The 15,455-nt window shown below is 41.0% G+C and overlaps 1 protein-coding gene across 1 annotated transcript in view; it reads right to left on the reverse strand.

Annotated features, from left to right (window-relative positions):
* Window positions 1–15,455, reverse strand: part of CNIH3 (cornichon family AMPA receptor auxiliary protein 3) — a 278,222-nt gene that overhangs the window by 51,206 nt on the left and 211,561 nt on the right. The window contains exon 3 of the mRNA XM_063919852.1: window positions 5,486–5,533. Within this exon, the coding sequence (XP_063775922.1) occupies window positions 5,486–5,533 (48 nt within the window). The remainder of the gene's footprint in view (window positions 1–5,485; window positions 5,534–15,455) is intronic.

Raw genomic sequence — 15,455 nt, forward strand, 5'->3', positions numbered from 1 at the left:
AGATAGATAGATAGATAGATAGATAATGAGATAGATAATGAGGTAGATAGATAGATATATATGAAATGAAATAGACAGATAGATAGATATGAGATAGATAATGAGATAGATAGATAGATAATGAGATAGATAGATATGAAATGAAATAGACAGATAGATAGATAGATAGATAGATAGATAGAAAGAAAGATAGATAATGAGATAGATAGATATTCGATAGATAATGAGATTGATTGATAGGTAGATATGAGATAGATAGATAGATAGATAGATAGATAATGAGAAAGATAAATAGATAATGAGATAAATAGATAGATAATGAGATAGACAGATAGATAGATAGATAGATAGATAGATAGATAGATAGATAGATAGATATGAAATAGACAGATAGATAGATATGAGATAGACAGATAATGAGATAGATAATGAGATAGATAGGTAGATATGAGATAGATAGAGATAGATAGATAGATAGATAGATAGATAGATAGATAGATAGATAGATAGATATGAAATAGACAGATAGCTAGATAGATATGAGATAGATAGATAGATAGATAATGAGATAGATAGGTAGATATGAGATAGATAGAGATAGATAGATAGATAGATAGATAGATAGATAGATATGAAATAGACAGATAGCTAGATAGATATGAGATAGATAGATAGATAGATAGATAGATAGATAGATAATGAGATAGATAGATAGATAGATAGATATTCGATAGATAATGAGATAGATAGGTAGATATGAGATAGATAGATAGATAGATAATGAGATAGATAATGAGGTAGATAGATAGATATATATGAAATGAAATAGACAGATAGATAGATATGAGATAGATAATGAGATAGATAGATAGATAGATAATGAGATAGATATGAAATGAAATAGACAGATAGATAGATAGATAGATATATATATAGATAGATAGATAGATAGATAGATAGAAAGATAGATAATGAGAAAGATAGATATTCGATAGATAATGAGATTGATTGATAGGTAGATATGAGATAGATAGATAGATAGATAGATAGATAGATAGATAGATAATGAGAAAGATAAATAGATAATGAGATAAATAGATAGATAATGAGATAGACAGATAGATAGATAGATAGATAGATATGAAATAGACAGATAGATAGATATGAGATAGATAGATAATGAGATAGATAGATAGATATTCGATAGATAATGAGATAGATAGGTAGATATGAGATAGATAGAGATAGATAGATAGATAGATAGATAGATAGATAGATAGATAGATAGATAGATAGATAGATATGAAATAGACAGATAGCTAGATAGATATGAGATAGATAGATAGATAGATAGATAGACAATGAGATAGATAGATAGATAGATATTCGATAGATAATGAGATAGATAGGTAGATATGAGATAGATAGATAGCTAGATAGATAGATATTCGATAGATAATGAGATAGATAGATAGATATGAGATAGATAGATAGATAGATAGATATTCGATAGATAATGAGACAGATAGGTAGATATGAGATAGATAGCGATAGATAGATAGATAGATAGATAGATAGATAGATAGATAGATAGATAGATAGATAGATATGAGATAGATAGATAGATAATGAGATAGATAGATAGATAGATAGATATTCGATAGATAATGAGATAGATAGGTAGATATGAGATAGATAGATAGATAGATAGATAGATAGATAGATAGATAGATAGATAGATAATGAGATAGATAATGAGGTAGATAGATAGATATATATGAAATGAAATAGACAGATAGATAGATATGAGATAGATAATGAGATAGATAGATATGAAATGAAATAGACAGATAGATAGATAGATAGATAGATAGAAAGATAATGAGATAGATAGATATTCGATAGATAATGAGATTGATTGATAGGTAGATATGAGATAGATAGATAGATAGATAGATAGATAGATAGATAATGAGAAAGATAAATAGATAATGAGATAAATAGATAGATAATGAGATAGACAGATAGATAGATAGATAGATAGATAGATAGATAGATAGATAGATAGATATGAAATATATAGATATGAGATAGATAGATTGATAGATAGATAATGAGATAGATATGAGATAGATAGACAGATAGATAGATATAGTAGATAGATAGATAGATAGATAGATAGATAGATAGATAGATAGATAGATAGATAGATAGATAGATAGATAGATATGAGATATATAGATATGAGATAGATAGATAGATAGATAGATAATGAGATAGATATGAGATAGATAGACAGATAGATAGATATAGTAGATAGATAGATAGATAGATATGAGATAGATAGATAGATAGATAGATAGATAGATAATGAGATAGATAGATAGATAGATAGATAGATAGAGTATATAGATATAGTAGATAGATATAGATAGATAGAGATAGATAGATATGAGAAAGATAATGAGATAGATAGAAAGATAGATAGATAGATATGAAATGAAATAGACAGATAGATAGATATGCGATAGATAGATAATGAGATAGATAGGTAGATATGAGATAAATAGCTAGATAGATAGATATGAGATAGATAATGAGATAGAGAGATAGATATGAGATAGATAGATAGATAGATATGAAATGAAATAGACAGAAAGATAGATAGATATGAGATAGATAGATAGATAGATAGATAATGAGATAGATAGATATTCGATAGATAATGAGATAGATAGGTAGATATGAGATAAATAGCTATAGATAGATAGATAGATAGATAGATAGATAGATATGAAATAGACAGATAGCTAGATAGATATGAGATAGATAGATAGATAGATAGATAGATAGATAGATAGATAGATAGATAATGAGATAGATAGATAGATAGATAGCTAGATAGATATGAGATAGATAGATAGATAGATAGATAGATAATGAGATAGATAGATAGATAGATAGATAGATATTCGATAGATAATGAGATAGATAGGTAGATATGAGATAGATAGATAGATAGATAGATAGATAGATATGAGATAGATAATGAGGTAGATAGATAGATATATATGAAATGAAATAGACAGATAGATAGATATGAGATAGATAATGAGATAGATAGATAATGAGATAGATAGATATGAAATGAAATAGACAGATAGATAGATAGATAGATAGATAGATAGATAGATAGATATGAGATAGATAATGAGATAGATAGATAGATAATGAGATAGATAGATATTCGATAGATAATGAGATTGATAGGTAGATATGAGATAGATAGATAGATAGATAGATAGATAGATATGAGATAGATAGATAGATAGATAGATATGAAATGAAATAGACAGATAGATAGATAGATAGATAGATAGATATGAGATAGATAATGAGATAGATAGATAGATAATGTGATAGATATATATTCGATAGATAATGAGATTGATAGGTAGATATGAGATAGATAGATAGATAGATAGATAGATAAATAGATAATGAGATAGATAGATAGATATTCGATAGATAATGAGATTGATAGGTAGATATGAGATAGATAGATAGATAGAGTATAGAGATATAGTAGATAGATAGATAGATAGATAGATAGATAGATAGATAGATAGATAGATAGATATGAGATAGATAGATAGATAGATAGACAGAGAGATAGATAATGAGATAGATAGATAGATATGAAATAGACAGAGAGATAGATAGATAGATAGATAGATAGATATGAGATAGATAATGGGATAGATATGTAGATATGAGATAGATAGATATGGGATAGATAGATAATGAGATAGACAGATAGATATGAAATAGACAGATAGGTAGGTAGATAGATAGATAGATAATGAGATAGATATGAGATAGATAGACAGATAGATAGATAGATATAGTAGATAGATAGATAGATAGATAGATAGATAGATAGATAGATAGATAGATAGATAGATAGATATGAGATAGATAGATAGATAGATAATGAGATAGATAGATAGATAGATAGATACATAGAGTATATAGATATAGTAGATAGATATAGATAGATAGAGATAGATAGATATGAGAAAGATAATGAGATAGATAGAAAGATAGATAGATAGATATGAAATGAAATAGACAGATAGATATGCGATAGATAGATAATGAGATAGATAGGTAGATATGAGATAAATAGCTAGATAGATAGATATGAGATAGATAATGAGATAGAGAGATAGATATGAGATAGATAGATAGATAGATAGATATGAAATGAAATAGACAGAAAGATAGATAGATATGAGATAGATAGATAGATAGATAGATAGATAATGAGATAGATAGATATTCGATAGATAATGAGACAGATAGGTAGATATGAGATAAATAGCGATAGATAGATAGATAGATAGATAGATAGATAGATAGATAGATAGATAGATATGAAATAGACAGATAGCTAGATAGATATGAGATAGATAGATAGATAGATAGATAATGAGATAGATAGATAGATAGATAGATAGCTAGATAGATATGAGATAGATAGATAGATAGATAGATAATGAGATAGATAGATAGATAGATATTCGATAGATAATGAGATAGATAGGTAGATATGAGATAGATAGATAGATAGATAGATATGAGATAGATAATGAGGTAGATAGATAGATATATATGAAATGAAATAGACAGATAGATAGATATGAGATAGATAATGAGATAGATAGATAATGAGATAGATAGATATGAAATGAAATAGACAGATAGATAGATAGATAGATAGATATGAGATAGATAATGAGATAGATAGATAGATAATGAGATAGATAGATATTCGATAGATAATGAGATTGATAGGTAGATATGAGATAGATATGAGATAGATAGATAGATAGATAGATAGATATGAGATAGATAGATAGATAGATAGATATGAAATGAAATAGACAGATAGATAGATAGATAGATATGAGATAGATAATGAGATAGATAGATAGATAATGTGATAGATATATATTCGATAGATAATGAGATTGATAGGTAGATATGAGATAGATAGATAGATAAATAGATAATGAGATAGATAGATAGATATTCGATAGATAATGAGATTGATAGGTAGATATGAGATAGATAGATAGATAGAGTATATAGATATAGTAGATAGATAGATAGATAGATAGATAGATAGATATGAGATAGATAGATAGATAGATAGATAGACAGAGAGATAGATAATGAGATAGATAGATAGATATGAAATAGACAGAGAGATAGATAGATAGATAGATAGATATGAGATAGATAATGGGATAGATATGTAGATATGAGATAGATAGATATGGGATAGATAGATAGATAATGAGATAGACAGATAGATATGAAATAGACAGATAGATAGGTAGGTAGATAGATAGATAGATAGATAGATAGACAGACAGATAAATAAATAGATGCTGGGGACAGGGAATAGCAATGGACCCACCTTGCGGAGGAGGAAACAAATCCGCTCAATGTTTCTCAGTCGCTCCCTCTGTGAAAGAACAACAAAGAGTGACTACACACACTATACACACACTATACACACACTATACGCACACTATACGCACACTATACACACACTATACGCACACTATATGCACACTATACGCACACTATAAGCACACTATACGCACAGTATACGCACACTATACGCACACTATACGCACACTATACGCACACTATACGCACACTATACGCACACTATACACACTATACGCACACTATACACACACTATACGCACACTATACACACACTATACGCACACACACTAATCGCACACTATACGCACACTATACACACACTATACGCACACTATACGCACACTATACGCACACACACTAATCGCACACTATACGCACACTATACACACACTATACGCACACTATACGCACACTATACACACACTATACGCACACTATACGCACACTATAGGCACACTATACACACACTATACGCACACTATACACACACTATACGCACACTATACGCACACTATACACACACTATACACGCACTATACGCACACTATACGCACACTATACACACACTATACGCACACTATACACACACTATACGCACACACACTATACGCACACTATACACACACTATACGCACACTATACGCACACTATACGCACACTATACACACACTATACACACACTATACGCACACTATACGCACACTATACACACACTATACGCACACTATACACACACTATACGCACACACACTATACGCACACTATACACACACTATACACACACTATACGCACACTATACGCACACTATACACACACTATACGCACACTATACACACACTATACGCACACACACTATACGCACACTATACACACACTATACACACACTATACGCACACTATACGCACACTGGCCCTCATTCCGAGTTGATCGGTCGCAAGGCGAATTTAGCAGAGTTACACACGCTAAGCCGCCGCCTACTGGGAGTGAATCTTAGCTTCTTAAAATTGCGACCGATGTATTCGCAATATTGCGATTACTAACTACTTAGCAGTTTCAGAGTAGCTCCAGACTTACTCTGCCTGTGCGATCAGTTCAGTGCTTGTCGTTCCTGGTTGACGTCACAAACACACCCAGCGTTCGCCCAGGCACTCCCACCGTTTCTCCAGCCACTCCTGCGTTTTTTCCGGAAACGGTAGCGTTTTCAGCCACACGCCCCTGAAACGCCGTGTTTCCGCCCAGTAACACCCATTTCCTGTCAATCACATTACGTTCGCCGGAGCGATGAAAAAGCCGTGAGTAAAAATACTTTCTACATAGCAAAGTTACTTGGCGCAGTCGCAGTGCGAACATTGCGCATGCGTACTAAGCGGATTTTCATTGCGATGCGATGAAAAATACAGAGCGAACAACTCGGAATGAGGGCCCCTATACGGACACTATACGCACACTATACGCACACTATACACACACTATACGCACACTATACACACTATACATTCCTTTTTATCACTCTCTGAGATGTTGTTACAGTGTATTCATATTGGGGGATCTGATGCTCTTTCTGTAGTTCCCATGTAGCGCATCACCCTGGTCTGGGGTATCAGCGCGTTTCCTAACTATAAGGAATACAACCTCCTGTGGGACCAGCAGCACCCCCTTCCTAATCAGGCTTAGCATTCATCCCACGGGTCTAGTGCCCGGCACAGGTTACTATTCCCAACCTTAGTCCATGTGGATGGTAAAGTATAAAAAAGTTGAAGAAAAAAAAAAACTTGTTTGGATACCGAGCCTGACTGGTTGCTAAGGGCAACTTCTCCACTTTATCTCCCTCAAAGGTTTGACACATCTCCCCCTACATGACCAACATGTCACTCAGTATTTAGATGCCATTGTCTCCTCAATCCTTGCGCCCTAGACGACCACTTAGGTTGGTCTAGATGTATTTCCAGGCACGTGTATACCTCTCACTGCTGGAGCTCCACGTACTGTTCTTCTTCCTATTCACATTTATACTCCAATCATTCTATTGGCTGACTCTGACTGACGGTGACCAATACCTACAGGGATCCACCCCAACCTACATTGATTCAAGCCAACATTCTTGATGACAGCAGTGACCCACGTTTTGGGTGTCATTAATATATAGCACCAACATACTGTGTGGCGATGTACAATCAGACAGGATTACGCAGTCGCACGAGCGTCCCTGCCAATGGGCCTGATTCTGAGCCAGACGCAATGACAATATTCACGCAAATGGCCGATGGTTTTCAACTGCGCGTGCGTCTAAGTCGCTAAAAAGTCACATAACGCATGTGACCCATGGTGCATCTGCACAGAGGGCCTAATTTATGTTTGCACGCAATGGCCGATGTTCACGCAACTGTGCGATTATCGGGAGACTGCGCATTTGCTGCGATCACAGTCCGCATGCGCCAAGGTGTTATTTGCAATCGCGCTCGCACTGAGATTTTTATCGTGATTACAGGGCGGGACTATTTGGGGGAGGTAACGGGGAGTGGGGGCAGGCGTGTCATGGCTGTTTTTGAGGAATACATATGACGTCAGCTGCGATCATGTATGTAAAAAAATGTAACCACTGCGTCGCTACTGCCGTGACCAGTCTGCATGGCTATAGGGCTACCCAGCAGTCAATGTTCCTCATTATTGTATATAGAGGGTCATTCAGACCCGATCGCAGGCTAGCTTTTTTTGCAGCGGTGCGATCGGGTCTGAACCGCGCATGTGTATGCTCGTCGGCCGCCGGCAATGGGTATCACCAGACAGCGATGGATCTAACGAAGAAAGCGATCGCACCGGCGATCGCAAGATTGACAGTCTGTGGGTATCAACTGACCGTTTTTAAGGAGTGTCCGGGCGAAACGCAGGAGTGGCCAGCCGTTTCAAGGGAGGGTTCCTGACGTCAGCTCCAGGCCGGATCATCGCAGTGGCTGAGTCCTGAGCTGTGCAGAGACTTTTGTTTGTGCATCTCTCTGCACAAGCGATCGCACCCCTGCACAGCGTTTATCCCCTCCCCCTGTAGATGGCGACTACCTGATAGCAGCACTGCAAAAAACCGCCTGCGTGCGATTAGGTCTGAATCACTAATTAGAAGAAATTGCTATCCTTTGGAGCGCATGCTGGGGGCCGTCCATCGCTGGGCGCAAGGCCGCCCAGCATGCTGACCGGAGGCCCTCCCCCCCCTTCAACAAGCAGAAATATCTGCTTGTTAGCAGAAATAGAGGAAGCCTCCTGCTGCGCCCGCAGGAGACCCGCTGCGATCTTCCCGATCACGGTGGCTGCGTGATGTCACACGCTGCGTTCGCGTCCCCTGTTCATCCGACTCCATCCCCACAAAGCACCGTCTCCTCCCTGGAAACAGAGAGTTGCCCGCCTCCCCCCCCCCCCCCCCCCCTCTTCCTGATTGACAGGCAGAGGCGATCGCATTTTCTGCGGCCCCCCCGCAGAAAATGTGGGCGCATGCGCAGGACGGGCGCCGAGCATGCGCCTGCATCTTTTGCTCAAAAATTCCGATTGGATCGCACTCTGCACTCTGCGATCCAACCTGAATTAGGCCTATAGTCTGCACATTTGTGCACAGTTGCGATTGTGTTTGCAACGGCTCCGGTGGGTGTCTACCTTCTTTCCTGGGCGGCAGCCTAAACATTAGCAGCATGCGTAGGGAAGTGCATACAATCATGAATTAGTACCATGGGGGTCATTCCGACCCCATCGCTCGCTGCAGTTTATTGCAGCGCAGATATCGGGTCGGATCGAGGCATGCTGGGCGGCTGAAGGCCGTTGTAGTGTAGCGATCGCCTCTGCCTGACTGACAGGCAGAGGCGGTCGCTGGACAGGAGGTGGCTGGACGGCGGCGTTAAGTCGCCGTTTAGGGGGCGCGGTCCGGCCAATGCAGGCGTGGAGGTTCTCCCGGCCAGCCGCAGGAGCTGAGCTGGCCGGGAGTTACTCTTGAAATGCAAAAGCACAGCTACGATCACCTCGGAATGACACCCCATAGCCGCAGATTGAGACGCACGGTCTCAGATATTTATGGAACTTAGGGGGTAATTCCAAGTTGATCGCAGCAGGAATTTTGTTAGCAGTTGGGCAAAACCATGTGAACTGCAGGTGGGGCAGATATAACATGTGCAGAGAGAGTTACATTTGGGTGGGGTGTGTTCAATCTGCAATCTAATTTGCAGTGTAACAATAAAGCAGCCAGTATTTACCCTGCACAGAAACAAAATAACCCACCCAAAGCTAACTCTTTCTGCACATGTTATATCTGCCCCCCCTGCAGTGCACATGGTTTTGCCCAACTGCTAACAAATTTGCTGCTGCGATCAACTCTGAATTAGGCCTTTGAGCACTAAAACAAGCAGAACAAAGGTTGTTTCAACACAAAGGGCCTTGGCCCTCATTCCGAGTTGTTCGCTCGGTAAAAATCTTCGCATCGCAGCGATTTTCCGCTTAATGCGCATGCGTAATGTCCGCACTGCGACTGCGCCAAGTAAATTTGCTATGCAGTTAGGAATTTTACTCACGGCATTTTCATCGTTCTGGCGATCGTAATGTGATTGACAGGAAATGGGTGTTACTGGGCGGAAACAGGCCGTTTTATGGGCGTGTGGGAAAAAACGCTACCGTTTCCGGAAAAAACGCAGGAGTGGCCGGAGAAACGGAGGAGTGTCTGGGCGAACGCTGGGTGTGTTTGTGACGTCAAACCAGGAACGACAAGCACTGAACTGATCGCAGATGCAGAGTAAGTCTGGAGCTACTCAGAAACTGCTACGAGGTGTGTAATCGCAATATTGCGGATACATCGTTCGCAATTTTAAGATGCTAAGATTCACTCCCAGTAGGCGGCGGCTTAGCATGAGCAAATCTGCTAAAATCCGCTTGCAAGCGAACAACTCGGAATGAGGGCCCTAATTCAGAGTTGACCGTAGCAGCAAATTTGTTAGCAGTTGGGCAAAACCATGTGCACTACAGGGGAGGCAGATGTAACATGTGCAGAGAGAGTTAGATTTAGGTGGGGTGTGCTCAAACTGAAATCTAAATTGCAGTGTAAGAATATAGCAGCCAGTATTTACCCTGCACAGAAACAATATAACCCACCCAAATCTAACTCTCTCTGCACATGTTACATCTGCCCCACCTGCACTGCACATGGTTTTGCCCAACTGCTAACAAATTTGCTGCTACGATCAGGTCTGAATTACCCCCTAAAAGTACTGTTTTCAGGATGTGCCCAGTGGGAATAAAAGAATGTACTTTTACTTTAAATAGGTTCTGGTTAAAATCAAAATCATTGATAAACGCATGAAAGGGCTGAAACAATCGACATTTATCCCTGGATCTGTAATAACACATAAACCCTGACTGTAATACTGGCCCACCGTATATCCAGGCTCGTGCATCTAATACACTACACCTGCAGCATTACCCATCAATCTCCAGCAATCTCCTGACCCCACAGACCCGCAGATCTCAAGCTTCCGAGAGCTTCTCTATTAAACAACAGTAACAAGTGTTGCATACAGTAATATAGTATTTTATCTGGTAATTATCGAGCTTCCCATTCGCAATGATACATTATCACTACCTTCTGCAATCTCAGGTCTGAAGATATTTATTGTAGCAATTGAGCGGCTGCCATATCAAACCACTTAATATATCCAGCAGGGGATAATGAGATCTGGGGGCAGCGCGGAGAATACAAATCACAAGTAATCGGACATAGGCCTCCCAGCAGTGAGCCGTCATGTCATAGTAACTGTTACTATCTGTTCCATAGTGGGACAGTCCCAGGGAGGAGCATAAGTTTAAACCAGACGCCCGGAGGCGAATTAGACAATGGTGTACCCCCCACGGCCTCGTATGTGCGCGCGCACACACACACAAATTAAGATTTTTACTTACCGGTAAATCTATTTCTCGTAGTCCGTAGTGGATGCTGGGGACTCCGTAAGGACCATGGGAACAGACGGGCTCCGCAGGAGACATGGGCACTTTAAGAAAGAATTTGGATTCTGGTGTGCTCTGGCTCCTCCCTCTATGTCCCTCCTCCAGACCTCAGTTAAAGAAACTGTGCCCGGAAGAGCTGACAGTACAAGGAAAGGATTTTGGGAACCAGGGTAAGACTCATACCAGCCACACCAATCACACCGTATAACTTGTGATAAACTTACCCAGTTAACAGTATAAACAATCACAGAGCATCAGATAAACTCTGATGCAACTATAACATAACCCTTATTTAAGCAATAACTATATACAAGCATTGAAGAAGAAGTCCGCACTTGGGACGGGCGCCCAGCATCCACTACGGACTACGAGAAATAGATTTACTGGTAAGTAAAATCTTATTTTCTCTAACGTCCTAGTGGATGCTGGGGACTCCGTAAGGACCATGGGGATTATACCAAAGCTCCCAAACGGGCGGGAGAGTGTGGATGACTCTGCAGCACCGATTGAGCAAATGATAGGTCCTCATCAGCCAGGGTATCAAACTTGTAGAACCTTGCAAACGTGTTTGAACCTGACCAAGTAGCAGCTCGGCAAAGTTGTAATGCCGAGACCCCTCGGGCAGCCGCCCAAGAACAGCCCACCTTCCTTGTGGAATGGGCTTTCACTGATTTTGGCTGCGGCAATCCAGCCACAGAATGAGCCTGCTGAATCGTGTTACAGATCCAGCGAGCAATAGTCTGCTTTGAAGCAGGAGCACCAAGCTTGTTAGATGCATACAGGATAAACAGTGACTCCGTTTTCCTGACTTTAGCCGTCCTGGCTACATAAATTTTCAAAGCCCTGACTACATCTAGTAACTCGGAATCTTCCAAGTCACGAGTAGCCACAGGCATTACAATAGGTTGGTTCATATGAAAGGATAAGACCACTTTTGGCAGAAATTGTGGACGTGTCCTCAATTCCGCTCTGTCCATATGGAAAACCAGATAGGGGCTTTTATGAGACAAAGCCGCTAATTCTGACACGCGCTTAGCCGAAGCCAAGGCTAATAGCATGACCACCTTCCACGTGAGATATTTCAACTCCACTGTTTTAAGTGGTTCAAACCAGTGTGATTTCAGGAAACTTAACACCACGTTAAGATCCCAAGGTGCCACTGGAGGCACAAAAGGAGGCTGAATATGCAGCACTCCTTTCACAAACGTCTGAACTTCTGGCAGAGAAGCCAACTGCTTTTGAAAGAAAATGGAAAGGGCCGAAATCTGGACCTTAATTGAGCCTAACTTCAGGCCCAAATCCACTCCTGACTGAAGGAAGTGAAGGAAACGGCCCAGCTGAAACTCCTCTGTAGGAGCATTGCTGGCCTCACACCAAGAAACATATTTTCGCCATATCCGGCGATAATGTTTAGCTGGTATGTCCTTCCTAGCCTTTATCAGCGTAGGAATGACCTCCTCCGGAATACCCTTTTCTGCTAGGATCCGGCGTTCAACCGCCATGCCGTCAAACGCAGCCTCGGTAAGTCTTGGAAGAGACAGGGTCCCTGCTGCAACAGGTCCTGTCTTAGAGGAAGAGGCCACGGATCCTCTGTGAGCAATTCTTGCAGATCTGGATACCAAGTCCTTCGTGGCCAATCTGGAACAATGAGAATTGTTCTTACTCCTCTTTTTCTTATTATCCTCAGTACCTTGGGTATGAGAGGAAGAGGAGGAAATACATAGACCGACTGGAACACCCACGGTGTCACTAGGGGCGTCTACAGCTACCGCCTGAGGATCCCTTGACCTGGCGCAATAGCTCTGTAGCTTTTTGTTGAGGCGTGACGCCATCATGTCTATCTGTGGTAGTTCCCACCGACTTGTAATCTGTGTGTAAATCTTGTAAACTTCTTGATGAAGTCCCCACTCTCCCGGGTGTAGGTTGTGTCTGCTGAGGAAGTCTGCTTCCCTGTTGTCCACTCCCGGGATGAACACTGCTGACAGTGCGCTTACGTGATTCTCCGCCCAGCGAAGAATCCTGGTGGCTACCGCCATCGCCACTCTGCTCCTTGTGCCGCCTTGGCGGTTTACATGAGCCACTGCGGTTATGTTGTCTGACTGAATCAGAACCGGTTGGTCGCGAAGTAGGGACTCCGCTTGACGTAGGGCGTTGTATATGGCCCTTAGTTCCAGGATGTTGATGTGAAGGCAAGTCTCCTGACTTGACCACAGGCCTTGGAAATTTCTTCCCTGTGTGACTGCCCCCCACCCCCGGAGGCTTGCATCCGTGGTCACCAGAACCCAGTCCTGAATGCCGAATCTGCGGCCCTCTAGGAGGTGAGCACTCTGCAGCCACCACAGGAGAGACACCCTGGCCCTGGGGGATAGGGTGATTAACCGATGCATCTGAAGATGTGATCTGGACCATTTGTCCAGGAGATCCCATTGAAAGGTCCTCGCATGGAACCTGCTGAAGGGAATGGCCTCGTATGATGCCACCATCTTTCCCAGGACTCGTGTGCAGTGATGCATCGACACCTTTTTCGGTTTTATCAGGTCTCTGACCAGTGCCATGAGTTCCTGAGCCTTCTCCATCGGGAGATAAACCTTCCTCTGGTCTGTGTCCAGAATCATGCCCAGGAAAGGCAGACGAGTCGTAGGAATCAACTGCGACTTTGGAATATTTAGAATCCAGCCGTGCTGTCCTAACACTTCCAGAGAGCGTGCTACGCTGATCAGTAACTGCTCTCTTGACCTCGCTTTTATGAGATCGTCCAAGCATGGGATAATTGTGACCCCTTGCTTCCGCAGGAGTACCATCATTTCTGCCATCACCTTGGTAAATATTCTCGGTGCCGTGGAGAGACCAAACGGCAACGTCTGAAATTGGTAATGACAATACTGTACCACAAATCTGAGGTACGCCTGATGAGGTGGATAAATGGGGACATGAAGGTATGCATCCTTTATGTCCAGAGACACCATAAAATCCCCCTATTCCAGGCTTGCAATGACCGCTCTGAGCGATTCCATCTTGAACTTGAACCCTTTCAGGTATATGTTCAGGGATTTTAAATTCAATATGGGTCTGACCGAACCGTCCGGTTTCGGTACTACAAACATGGTTGAATAATAACCCTTTCCTTGTTGAAGGAGGGGAACCTTGACCACCACCTGTTGAAGATACAATTTGTGAATTGCAGTTAACACTATTTCCCTCTCTAAAGGGGAAGCTGGCAGGGCCGATTTGAGGTAACGGTGAGGGGGCATCTCTTCGAGTTTCAGCTTGTATCCCTGAGACACAATTTCTATTGCCCAGGGATCCAACTGGGATTGAACCCACTTGTGGCTGAAGTTTCGGAGACGCGCCCCCACCGGGCCTAGCTCCGCCTGTGGAGCCCCAGCGTCATGCGGTGGATATTGTGGAAGCCGGGGAGGACTTCTGTTCTTGGGAACTAGCTGCGTTGTGCAGTTTTCTTCCTCTGCCCCTGCCCCTGGCAAGAAAGGACGCACCTCGGACTTTCTTGCCTCTTTGTGATCGAAAGGACTGCATTTGGTAATACGGTGCTTTCTTAGGTTATGAGGAAACATATGGCAAAAAATTTGACTTTCCAGCAGTAGCTGTGGAGACCAGGTCCGAGAGACCCTCCCCAAACAATTACTCACCCTTGTAAGGTAAAACCTCCATGTGCCTTTTTGAGTCGGCATCACCTGTCCATTGCCGAGTCCACAGGACCCTTCTGGCAGAAATCGACATTGCATTTATTCTAGAGCCCAGTAGGCTAATGTCTCTTTGAGCATCTCTCATATATAGGACAGCGTCTTTTATATGCCCCAGTGTCAGTACTATAGTATCCTTGTCTAAGGTATCAATTTCCTCAGACAAGGTGTCAGTCCATGCTGCTACAGCACTACATACCCAGGCCGACGCGATCGCTAGCCTCAGTAAGGTACCTGAATGTGTATAAATGGATTTCAGTGT

This window comes from Pseudophryne corroboree, chromosome 4 (genome assembly GCF_028390025.1).
Source record: "Pseudophryne corroboree isolate aPseCor3 chromosome 4, aPseCor3.hap2, whole genome shotgun sequence".
Lineage (NCBI taxonomy): Eukaryota > Metazoa > Chordata > Amphibia > Anura > Myobatrachidae > Pseudophryne > Pseudophryne corroboree.